A 12,458-nucleotide genomic window follows, 5' to 3' on the forward strand; every position below is an offset into this window, starting at 1 on the left:
CATCCTTCAACTCTCAACTCACTGACGTGTTTGTTTAAGAGTCTCCCAGGAGCCTTTGCACACTGGAAAGCATTTGTGAAGCCTGATGGCCTGGCTGTGTTTGGGTAATACTGCCACTTTGAGGAGACATGGTTTATTCAATAACCAAGCCATTAGGAGTAAAGAGGAATTTCCCATAAGCACTGTGCTGCTCATCATTTTACTCATGGAATGTAGAGGAGCAGGCTGAACACCAGTAAAATCCTTGCAAAGGCTCTAGCAAAGCAGTCAAGCTTCCTCTTGGCACCTAAGCCCCCACTGCTTGAGTGGGTTTCCATGCCATGGCATAGCATGGCACAGTCTCAGAGACTGAAGGAACACTACGCTTGTAAGAGCAGAATCAGACATACACCACAATGCAAACAGGAAGAAGGCAGCAGAGAGAAGCTATGAGAGAAGGCAGAGGGATGAAACAAGTAGGGATGAATTAGCAGAGGTCCAGGAGACAAACAGAAGGCTCAGGAAGTGAGGCCAGGAGGCCACCAGGATCATGGGGAGCTCAGAGCTAAGGTGGGTCACCAGGAACTTACCAGAACCACCTCAGAGCTACGGGAGCTGAAGACTTCGTGGGTCCAGGTCTGTCCAGGTTCAGGAGAACGGTCTCCCTTACGGTGCAACTTCAAGCCAACAGTGTGATGCCCCATGGTGTTCAGCAGCTGGGTCACCTCACCAGACTGCAGGTTGTCAAAGTAGATGGTGGCACCCACAATCTGGTCCCCTAAGTAAGGAAGTGCAGCAATCAGGTAGAGACCCGCAGATCTCAAGAAGACAGCACATAACAGACACTAAAGCTGACTTTCCTCGAGCATCATAGATATCATGCAGGCACGGCATTGCCCACTCAATGTGCAGATGAACAGGCTGTGGCCTGAAAGGCCAACTATTTTACACAAAGCTGCAGAGTTGGTAAGAGGAGCAGATCAGATCTGAAGACAAGGTCTCCAAGAGTCCACACAGCTGCCTTCCCCTCATTCACCATCAAGACACAGAGTAGGCGAAGAAGAGCAAGGCTTGGGTACTGACCATCCTCATGTTGTTGGACTAAGCCTTCCACAGCCATTTGGTCATTTCTGCCTGCCCCCTGCCTCCATCCTTCCCTTTAGCAGCCTCTCTTACCCCAGTGCCCAGTCACTATCTTGGGGAGACTCACCCTCCTTGACCACCCCAGTGCGGGCCGCAGGGGAGTTCTGCATCACTTCCTGTACGAAGACTCCGTCGTCCCTCTGGGCAATGGTCAGCCCGTGGGAGCCACTGCCCTGCCAGTTGGGCAGCAGCAGCTCCCGGGTTGTCTCCTCCTCCTTCTCCATCTGGGATGAGGTAAAGAAACAAGCTCTGATCGCCGGGGACATGGAAGGCAGAAAGGCACGAGGAGCCAGAAATCTTTGGTGATGTGCACACCCCGGGAACAAAACCCAAGCACCATGCACCTGCTCCCTCAGCCCTGGCTCACCTGCCAAGGGAGAGGTTCCTCGGGGAGGAGAGCGATCTGTATTGGAAGTTCTCCCGATGCACAATAGAGAATATAGAGGGGGTAACCGACCCTTTAACCCACCCAGGGGCCGTTTCCAAATGCTTCATCAAGTACCCAGCACCCCCCATCCTAACCTCCATCCCTCTGCACCATCCCACCTACCAACCTTTGCAGGACTCTATTCGGGAGTGAATGCCTTGCCAGGAGCCCGCCCCTCCTTCTTCTCTTCTTCTATCAGTCTCTCTCTCTTTGGGAATCTCGGTCACACAGCCTAGGAAAAATTTCATCGTGATGCTCATATTTGGCTTTTCAAAACCTCAGTGAGATGCCACCCAAATGACAGAGAGATGCTGTTCCCCAGGCCACGCCAACACTACAGTCAGGGCCCCACTACAGTCACTACATGACTCTGAGGCCCATTGCCACAGAAAATGAAGTTAAAGGAAACTACACCAGGTCTCCACTGCTGGCCGGATCCTCCTAGCTATAGGACTCTTGCCAAGGACACTTGGCCTCTCTGAATCTGTTTCCTTGGCTGTGAACATGGAAATGGTAAGAGTTCCATACAGATTGAATGAAGAGAGCAGCTGGTCCACAGAGGTTCCGCAACACAGTCATGTTCGTCATTCTCTAAAACAGCTGGTCCCACTTTACAAGCAAAGAGATTGAGACTCTGAAAGACCAGTTTGTCCAGAGTGCACACAGAGAGAGATGGTGCTGACTCCAGGCCCTAGCCTGTTTCTGTGGGTCTTCCCCCATGCCACATTTAGTCTCACCTTGTCACTCCTGTGAGACTGTTCTGTAAGCACAGATGGTGCTGTCCCCTACCCCACTGACAGCAACTCAGCTTACCATCTAGCCTGACCCTCAGGACCAAAAGGAGCCCTTTCCTGCTGGCCTAAACAAAGAGAATCCCATCCCCACCAGGCTCCCCAAGCCAAGAGGCTGAAGGAAAGCAGAGCCCAGCTCAGACCTGTGGTGAGCCAAGGCCCACGTGGCCGCCCACACCGGGCCCTGAGCCAGACCCCACAGGTAAAGGCATTGCTCCTTGCCACCAGATGAGCTGTCAGCTGCAGAGGAACCCTGGGAAGGCACCCAGAAGGATGGTAGGTATAGTGATGAACTATAACCACCCACACAAAATGGCAGCCATCTAAAGCATACCTGAGAAACTGAGGACTCTATGGATTGTGGTGAGCCTCACCCAAAGCCCCACCCTGAAACTGTTTACATCCAGAGATTAGTCAACCAATCAATAAAAATATGCATATTGGTCACCTCCTAGATGTCCCAAGTCTGTACTATAGACTGTAAAGAATACCATCCAGGGGCAAACACAAGCCAGCCCAGCACTTAGTTTCACACTGCATCAGATTATTACCTCCCATCACTCATCCATCCTCTACATTTACTGAATGCACTCATCCATCCTCTACATTTACTGAATGCACTCTCTGTGCCAGATACAGAAATTTAAAAGACATAGAATCCTGTCTCGGCACAAATGGTAAGCAGAGGACTGTGGGTGTGACCAACTGGGCTCCACAATGTACCAGAAGTCTTAAGAGTCTTCTCAGGGCAATGAGATTATAAATGGGGTATCCAAGATACTGGAATTGGCCTCTAGGACGGGACTGTGGCTCTTAGAAATCCATGGCACTTAGCAGGCCCAGATACCAACATGGACAAAAATATAAACACAAAGATAAACCCCAGATGGCCACACCTGTTATCAAACTACACAAACTCACAAATGCAGTATTTATCATAAGCCTCAACAACACAGGTGCTGTGTAGAGTGTGAACAAGAACAGGAGAGAGGCCCCCGGCACAGGCCCGAGCTAGGGAAACACCTCCTCCCTTCCAGCAGGCGCAAGAGGCCACTTTAGAGGAAAGCCATCCTGACTCTTCCCAACTCAAAACTGGCACCTTCTGCCCCTGCCCCAGACCAACACTGAGATGCCAGCCTGGCAGGCAGAAGCAGGGAAGGTTTAAAAAAAAAGGCTCTAGCTTGAACCTCTAAGAACTGAAGCCACCCCGTCAGGTTTCCCCAGTATCCCTGTCTTCCTCCTTGTGCAGGGCCCCTTGCTCAGCCAAACATCCTGGTGCTGAGCCAGCAGAGGAGAAGGAGAGCCAGCTCACTCACCCACATGGTGGCCCCACCCTCCCCCCTTCCACGGTGAGTCAGTGCAGTCTGAAGCAACAGCTCCAGACATGCACAGGGTCACGCCTAAAGCCTACTCAATGCAATGCCGCCTCGGCCAAGCACCAAAGCGGCTAAGACTTCCCACAGTTTCTCTTCTCTAGATTGAGAGGGGTCTTTAGATGCAAAAAGTATTGAGGACTAACTGGGACATGTTATATGCTTCACTCAGTAGGTTGCTGAGAGAAGTAATTCCGAAAAGTTCTCAACCACTGAGAACAGGAGCCGCTGGATTCATGCTCAGCTCTGTTATCCTGACACAGTCAGGAAGGGCTCCCTGCTCATCAAATCTGGGCCTTCAAGGCATGGGATGCTTATGAGAAGTGTGAGGCCACGGTGGCAATGGCCTTGTTTTCTGCATCTGGCCCCAGCTCTTGATCTGTCTTCCACCAATGGAGCCCGTAGCAAACCCAGATGTTCTTCCCTCTCCTCCATACCTTTAGGTCAAGTAGGCCTCCAGGAAAATCCAAAAGAAGGTCTTTGGGGGTTGGGGGAATTCTTTACAATTCAGTCACCCATCACAAGCCTTTGGGGCTTGAAGAGAATCAAATGTAAGCTACTAACATGGTAGCCATAGTGGCTATTTAAATTTACAGGGATTAGACTGCCATGGTGGCACACACCTATAATCCCAGCACTCAAGTGGGCAAGCAGGAAGATCTAGAGTTTAAGGATGGCCGAGCTACATGAGAAGCTGTCTCCAAAAGCCAAAAATAAAATAATTTTAGGCAGGTAATTAAATCATTGTGGTATTTCCCCCTAGAGGAAAAAAAGATGAGAGGTGACTCAGGGTGAGTTCAGAATGCTTGCTGCTCTTCCGAAGAACTGAGTTCAGTTCCCTGAACCTGACTGAGTTCATGTCGGGTGGCTCACTACCACCTATAACTCCAGCTCCAGGGATCCTATGCCCCTAGTCTCCATGTATACCTCCACATATGTGGCATACACAGGCCCACATGTGTATGCATAAATAAAATTAAATTTCTTCTTGTTGTTGTTGTTTTTGAGACAGGGTTTCTCTGTGTAACCCTGGCTGTCCTGGAACTCACTCTGTAGATCAGGCTGTCTCTGCCTCCAGAGTGCTGGAGTGCTGAGATTAAAGGCCTACACCACTATGCCAGGCTGCTCCTAATTTTAAATTATTTTTAATTGTTTATGTTCATAAGTATGTGCATGTGTATGTACTTGACTGCAAGTGCTCATGAGGTCAGAGGCGTCAAATTCCCCTGGACCTGGAATCACAGGTGGTTGTGAGTGGCCCAACATTAGTACTAGGGGAGTGAAATAATACTCACTCTTAACCACCAAGCCATCGCTCCAGCCCTGTGGGTCCTGTTTGTTTGTTTTGTCATGTTTTTCGTCTTTTGAGATAGTGTCTCATATTGGCCAAGCTAACCTCAAACTTGCTGTGTAGCAAAGAATGACCTCAAACCTCCTGATCCTCCTGCCTCCACCTTCTGAGTTCTGAGATTACAAAAGTGTACTGCCACACCCAGCCTGAAGTTAAAAATGTAGTTCCACTAGCCACATTGCTGGTGCCTGGCAGCCATGTGTGGCTATCACTGCCATAGACAGCAAGGATGTTCAAAACTTCCCCTACAGTGGCATTCTGGAGGAAGCACTAGCTGCCACTCACAAATGGGGAAAGGAAGGTGCATAGAGGCTAGAACGGGAGAGTCAAAGCCCTAGAATTCAGCTTTGCTAACCCCATTTCTGCAGCCCAATAGATGGACTTGGTATCCTTTGTGATGAGAAGCAGGGCTGGAGGGGAGAACCCCTAATGTAGAAGGCTGCTTGGATGACAGAAAAGGGGTGAGGCAGTAAGGATGCTCTAGGCAAAAACAGAAAGGACTCAGGGATAGAGCACAGCTCAGATCAAATGCACATCAGAATGCCCCATCCTGCAACTCAACACCACAAAAACCCATGCAGCAGCAATGTGCCTGCTCCCACAGGGGCCATCCTAGGCATATCTAGAAGATGTCCAAAAGCAGAATGTTCCTGGCAAGGGTAACCTCCAGAAGCACATTCTCTCCCTTCTGTCATCAGGGACTAGGCCTTTTCTTTCCTCTCCATAGATGAGAGCTCAGGATAATTGCTGCTGAAGCTACAGATAGCCGCTGTCTGTGCCAAGGTGACAGGAACTAACACATACACACACACACATACACACATACACACACACATACACAGAGAGAGAGAGAGAGACAGAGACAGAGACAGAGAAGCCCTAGGGCCTCTATGGTTAAATGGGCCAAATCTGAAGACAAGACCTACACTAGAGTTTCACATGGCAGTGGACGTGCCTAGCACAATCTGCACACAGAAGGGCATACTCAGAAGAACTCCACCTGCATCAGAGAGGACCTCCGTGATGGAGCCTGCCCGCGCTGCAGAACCCACATGCCCTCACTAACCCGCTATACACATAAGGCCAGGGACAAGCAGTTTCCACCCCAAGAACACAATGACTCACAGCTAGGATTAGAGACCTCCACCAGAGCGAAAGCCCTGCCGCTCAAAACCAAGCAAGAGGTTGGAGAGTCATAGAAGGGAGACACATCCAGAAAGATGATACACTGACATAAACACTCCCCAAAGAGGAAGAGAAAGCTGCATGCTAAAGGAAAACCCGCCATCGCTAGTTAAGAGAAAGAATTCTGCAGAGCACTACATGCCAGGTACTGTGTTGCGAACATCCCGTGCTTAGGGCCCCATCTCATGTACGAACAATGCTAGAGGGAAAGTATTAATAACCTTAGAGATATGGAGAGACAGGCCCCAAGCCAACAGTCTTCACCCACGCAGAGAGAGCAAGGCACCCACCAGGAAATGGAAAAAAGCCTCCCTCGTGTGCCCCACCAGCCTCATGATGGCCCCACCCAGGCAGAGTTGCAGGCACCCGGGGCCCAGCACTTAAGGAACCTTTGACTTGGAGTCTTTGAGGCTGTGTCCCCAGGATTTAGAAGTCCCAAGCTCCTCAGAAGCCAGAACTTCCCAGAACCTAGTTCTGAATTTCTCTTGGACTAATAGGTGGAAGACATGTGGAGATTTCCTTTCTGGCACTCAACCTGGGCTTGATTGACAGAACCCACATGGTAAGAGGAGAGAAGACTCCTGCAAGTTGTCCTCAGACATTTACACATGTGCCACAGCATGAGGGCACACACACAAGTACACAAAAACACACATTTGTAACAAAACAAGAAAAACAAATGTTTAGCAGAGACAAGCATAATGGTGCACCCTTGTAATCTCAGCACCGAAGAGGCTGAGCCAGGAGGATCACTGCAAGTCCCAGCCCATCCTGGGCTACCTAGTGAGTTCAAGGATAGCCTTGCCTACATAATGAGATCCTGTCAAGACAAACAAACACTAGAAACTTTACATGGATGGATCATATGCTCCATGCCACCTGTAATCTTCAGGAGGCTAAGACAGGAATATCTCAAGTTTAGTCAAATGAGGCTACACGTGGTCGGGGGCACCCTCAACTTTCGGGAGGGAACAATCAAAGTGAAATACACCAACAAGACCCAGATGGTGGGATGTTCAGAGAAACACCTTAGGGGAGACACACACACACACACACACACACACACACACACTCGTAGAAGATCCTCGTCAGCCTCATCTCCCATCCTTCCCAGCTAACGCAGTCCTCGGTGCTGAGCTTTATTGGCTCTCAGTAGACACCTGTCTGTCACCTGTTCCAATACCCGGGTCCCTCGGTGTGCACCTTCCTTTCTGGGTGTGCACCTGCCAGGGTTAGGCCATGCTACCCAGCCCGCAGCTCCTACCGGCTCACTCTCCTCCTCCTCATGCGGGCTTTTTTGCTCATGGACCCTAAAGCAGCCATAACCAGTCCCATATGCTGCTGCTTTTTTTTTCTTTTCTTTTTCTTTAAAGAGCAGCCAGTGCTCTTTTTTTTTGTTTTTTATTTTATTTTTGTTTTTAATATTTTATTTATTGTGTATACAGTCTTCTGCCTGCATGCCAGCAGAGGGCACAAGATCTCACTCAAGGTGGTTGTGAGCCACCATGTGATTGCCGGGAATTGAACTCAGGACCTCTGGAAGAACAGTCAATGTTCTTAACCGCTGAGCTATCTCTTCAGCCCTGATGCTGCCTACTTCTTTTCCGTTTGTTTGCTAGCTTGTTTTTCGAGCCAAGGCTTCTCTGCGCACTGATTCTAGCTGTCCTGGAACTCGCTTTGCAGACCTCGAACTCACAGAGATCTGCCTACTTCTGCTGTGCTAGTCCTGAGATTAATGGTGGATGTGCACCCCATGCCCAGGCCCCACGACTGCGTCTTGATCTCCTCCTGCACTTCTCTCTGCTCTGCCGCATACATCCCCCCACCAATGCTTAGAACAAGCAGCAGGGCCAAGGCCTGAAGCTCTATCTCACTTCCAGCAGGGAGAGTCCCTCTCCTTCCCCTATCTAGGTGACCAGGAGGGACTCTCCACCTCTCCTGGTGTCATCCTGAGGACAGCATTATATTATCCAGTGGGAAGTTCCTTATCTGGCTACAGCATCAAAGAAGATTTGAGTTTAGACAGGATGGCTGGGATTAAGACACTAACTATGAGGGCAGTGCCCCATGGTTGAGAAGCCAAGGGGAGAAGTATCTGAGTTGTCTGGGGGGTAGATTAGTCTAGTTTATACCCTGGCCCCACCCAGTTCCCTAGTAGGTGCTGCATGTTCGCCCCCCAGTGGTCAGGCCATGTAGTGAAAAGACTCAGGGCCAGGTCTTCAAAAGGCAGTGGCCACACACACACACACACACACACACACACTCTCTCTCTCTCTCTCTCACACACACACAGTAAACACACACAGTAAACACACACGCGCACACACTCGCACACACACTCATACACTCACACACGCCCGCGTGCGAGTGCACACACACACAGTAAACACACGCGCGCGCACTCACTCACACACTCACACACACACACAGAGCCTAGCCAGGACACGTAGCCAGGATCAGCTCCAGGCATTTCCCCTTCCCCCAGAACCTCCGCCCCAGCCCCCAGGGACCAGGCAGGATGCCGCTCCCTGACAGGCTATGTGCAATGCTTTGCTGCTCAGCCCCCATCTGTGGAGATGATACACCCAAGGCTGCCCTATCCTCCTTGAAGGCCTCTGGACACAAACGTCAAGGCCTGGACCCATACGGGACAAAGGAGCTTACTTCATGGCTTAACTGCAGTCTGTACACTGATATGGAACTTCTACCTAGAGCAGTCAGTAACTGCCTCTGCCCTCCGAGTCCCAGGAGGCTTAGCACAGTCTGAGCACCCCATGAACAGCCAACAGGACATCCTCTCACAGGCAGTAACAGAAACTTCACTCAAAGACACAGAGGCTCAAGACCACAGTGGAACAACCCCTGTTGTGATGCAAACAGTGACAAACCCAAGACCAATTATTCGAGCCTTAGCCTCAATGGGAACTGGGGCTCAGAGAGAGAAAGGGGAGCTTCATCAAAGCATATACCAGCATTTCTGCAGAAACAGTCTGTGTCACCCCCCACCCCCCATGACGACACTTCTTGGACAAACTCAGGTATGAGTGATGCTATCATTAGGAAGGCTTCAGAAAGCAGCCTGTGGTCAAATCCAGGGAATTGCAAGTTCCTGAGAGCCTGGTAGAAATCCGAAGGGGCAAAGAGAGCAGAAAGTCCTAGACACTCACCACTGCCGCAGTCCAAGTGCAATGCACATTCTAAACTGATAGCCACCCCCTTCCTCTAACCTATGTGAATATCAGCACGTGGTCAGCCCAGCCCCAAGGAGAGAAACTTGGGGACACCCAGGCAAAGATCCCTTCAGAAGTCAGACTAGCTCTCCCGGTCTGCGTCTCTTGTCTGTCTCCAGGCAGTTCCCAAGCTCTGAAAAAGGTGGTGACCACACCCCAGTGCTCCACACACTCCTCCACCCCCACAGCCTTACCCCAGCCTCTCAAACCAGCTCCCCAGGCTCAGAGTGGCGTACTCTGCCAGAGCCCAACGGGCAGTTCCAAGTGGAGCAGAAGAGCCAGGCGTGGCCGTGCTCTGAACCTCAAAGCAGAGCCTCCCTGGGTCTGAGGCGACCCAGGACCCCATAGTTCCTTCTCTGCCCTTGACTAACGCCGCTCTTCTTCCACAGAGCTCCTTGGTTTGCTCTCGCTGGTGTCCTTTCCTGGACCTGGATCCTCATCCTTGAACCATGTCTGTGGGAGCTGGGCAAAGACCCTCTGTATTGCTACTGACCTCCATAGTATCTCTCAGAAGTAAGCTTTGAATGACTCACTTGTCTCCCTGAATGTTCTGGTTCTCTTAGCAAGGTCCCTTTGTATAACCTCTTAGGGACAAGAGCTTTAGAAAGGGGTTCAGACATCTTCCAGATGCCATCCCTATCAGGACCGGGGGCCGAGCCCTGCCTACTAGCTCAGCCCTACTCTCCCAGATCTTCCCCACACTCCCTCCCTTCCCCATATCTCAGCTCAGATCAAGGATATGCCCTTAAGCGAGGGTTCCCTTCTACCTCACAATCAGCACACTCTATAGTCCAGATGCAGGCCTAGTCCTGTAGGTTTTCGGTGTGAGAGAAGGAAGCCAATGGTTCATCAGCTTGGGAAAGGAAAAAGAGGCACACCCTACCCCAGGGACTTCCTTCATGGGGCACAACCAAAGCAGTTCTACTCACATAAACTACTCTCAGTATGGGTAGAGACCCTTAAACGCCACATACACACAAACACACACACACTCTCACTCAGCACCCAGCTGAATCACTGGGTCCTATGAACTCAGCCCAACACCTATCCTTTGTTAGGCAGCTGGAAAAGGGGTGCAGTGGAGATGGTCCCTGCCACTGAGGTTAAATTTTAATGGGATACTGTAGACCTCTGGGTCCTTTTTCTCCTGGGAATTTCAGGTCATTTTCCAAGGACCCCAACTACCTCAGAAAGCTATCCTACAAATCCCCTCCCCAGGACAGGTACACTGACAATACAAGCACCCCGAAAACACAAACACCTCATGGCCTCAGAGACAGTCCAGGACCACACCCTGTCAAACCAGGGTGCCAACACAGGCACCATTCACACAGTCTTCTGTGCTCACCTGTGCAGAAGTGACAGAGTGTGCAAGCACGCACACAACACACACACACACACACACACAGGAAATAATCTAAGTCCGGGCTCAGCTTGAGTTGTGGGATATCCCCGGTTCCCTCCTAAGAGTCTTCCAATGCTTACTGCCAAGTACAGCTAGCCCTGCTGTCAGCCCAGCACCACCAAGGTTCTGCAGCTCCCCAAACCCTCCCTGACACTGCAAGGGGCTCCTGGCCAGAGGAGGCCCAGGCCCTTGCACACTGCACATCCCCTCCCTGCATGGGAAAGCCTTACATAACACAGCTCTCTGCGCACACACCCTAAGCACGCTGCCTTTCCAACCCCACAGCAGGATCCCTCCCTCCCCCCCTTTGCTGGCTCACACAGCAAAAGTGGAGGGTTCCAGAGAGAGCAGTGAAGTCCTTCACCTACGCCCAGCGCTCCGGCCCCCACCACCTACTCACTGCCCCTTTCCGCCTCCCCTTTGCCCCTCACCACTCCTGCCCCCCCCGAATTCTGGTTTGAATTAGTCACCGACTCCAACCACTACATTCCTCAGGCTGCTGGCGTCCAGCCAGGCGCTGGGGCGGGGGCCATCCCGCCCGGACGAGTTTGGGAGTGGGGTGGGGTGGGGAGAAAGTACCGCCTCTAAGGAGCAAGGGAGGTTCTGGGGACTGCGTCGCTTACACAGCCCCCCTCCCCGCCCACCCCAGCGCAGGAATCTCCCTAATTATGTCCCCCCACCTCCACTCCCACCCATCCCGCAGGGAGGCGCGCTGCAAACTTCCAGGCTCCGACGCCCGGGAGGGAGAAGGGAGTCTTCTGGATCTGGGAACACGGAGGGGCTAAACTAGGGCGGGGCAGCTGAGGGGAGCTGCTGAAGGCGCCGCTAGGAGCCAGAAAGGGAGAGGCTGGTGGTACAGAGCAGGGTGGGGCAGAGGGGACTCCAGACGCGAATTTTGGGGCAGAGGTGTGGAGAGCCGCGAAGGACAGCAGAGGGGGCACGCGGTGTAGGGCCGCCGTAGGGGCGGGAGAACTGCGACGGGGATCTTGGAAAACTTCTCCAGTAAACATGGAATAAGAACCTACCAGCGCTCTGAGCCACCGCCCCAAAGTGAAGGGGTGGGACAGGGGCCACCAGGCCAGGAACGCAGCACCCTGCAATGCAGTTGGGACGAGAGTCCGCCCGCCGGAAAAACATAAAGCGCAGCAAAGCACATATCCAAGCGATTTTCTAACTTAGCCCAACTTGTGCCCCAACTCCGGGGAGAGAGCTCCACTCCCACAGCGCGACGCGTCGCCTGTCCCGGCAGCCACAGACGGCCAAGTTTGCCCTGAACTTTTGGAACCCTCGCAGTGACACCACCACAAATGCACCTCGCTCGAGTCCCTCCCTCCCCTGGCCCTAGCCCCAGTGCGCACCACCCTGCGCTTCGCTCCCCTACCTGCGGGCTTAGTCCCAGGACGCAGCCATAGCCGGCGTAGGGCCCGAGGTCGCAGTGCAGACTGCTGGCGACGGCGAGCCCCAGTCGGGGCGGGTCTGGCAGGGCAGACAGTGCAGTCCCCGCGGCAGAGCTGCTCCAAGTGGCCGGGCCCCTGCGCGCGGAGGCGGCTCTTGTAACTCGGGCGGGTCTGCCC

The 12,458-nt window shown here is 52.3% G+C and overlaps 1 protein-coding gene across 13 annotated transcripts in view; it reads right to left on the reverse strand.

Moving 5' to 3' along the window:
* The window catches only part of Ahnak (AHNAK nucleoprotein), an 88,671-nt gene extending 76,213 nt beyond the window's left edge, over nt 1-12,458 (reverse strand). For 8 of the 13 annotated variants that reach the window (XM_040747945.1, XM_040747958.1, XM_040747929.1 and 5 more), the window contains exons 1-4: nt 12,266-12,436; nt 1,677-1,781; nt 1,190-1,346; nt 570-757 (exon numbers count right to left, since the gene is read on the reverse strand). In XM_040747945.1, coding sequence (XP_040603879.1) covers nt 570-757; nt 1,190-1,346 — 345 coding nt within the window. In that variant the 5' untranslated portion in view covers nt 1,677-1,781; nt 12,266-12,436. Of the gene's footprint in view, nt 1-569; nt 758-1,189; nt 1,347-1,676; nt 1,782-12,265 lie in introns of all 13 variants that reach the window. The other 5 variants (XM_040747962.1, XM_040747961.1, XM_040747955.1 and 2 more) reach the window with 3 other exon arrangements.

The sequence above is a fragment of the Mesocricetus auratus genome, unplaced genomic scaffold (genome assembly GCF_017639785.1).
Source record: "Mesocricetus auratus isolate SY011 unplaced genomic scaffold, BCM_Maur_2.0 Super-Scaffold_4256, whole genome shotgun sequence".
Taxonomy (NCBI): Eukaryota; Metazoa; Chordata; class Mammalia; order Rodentia; family Cricetidae; genus Mesocricetus; species Mesocricetus auratus.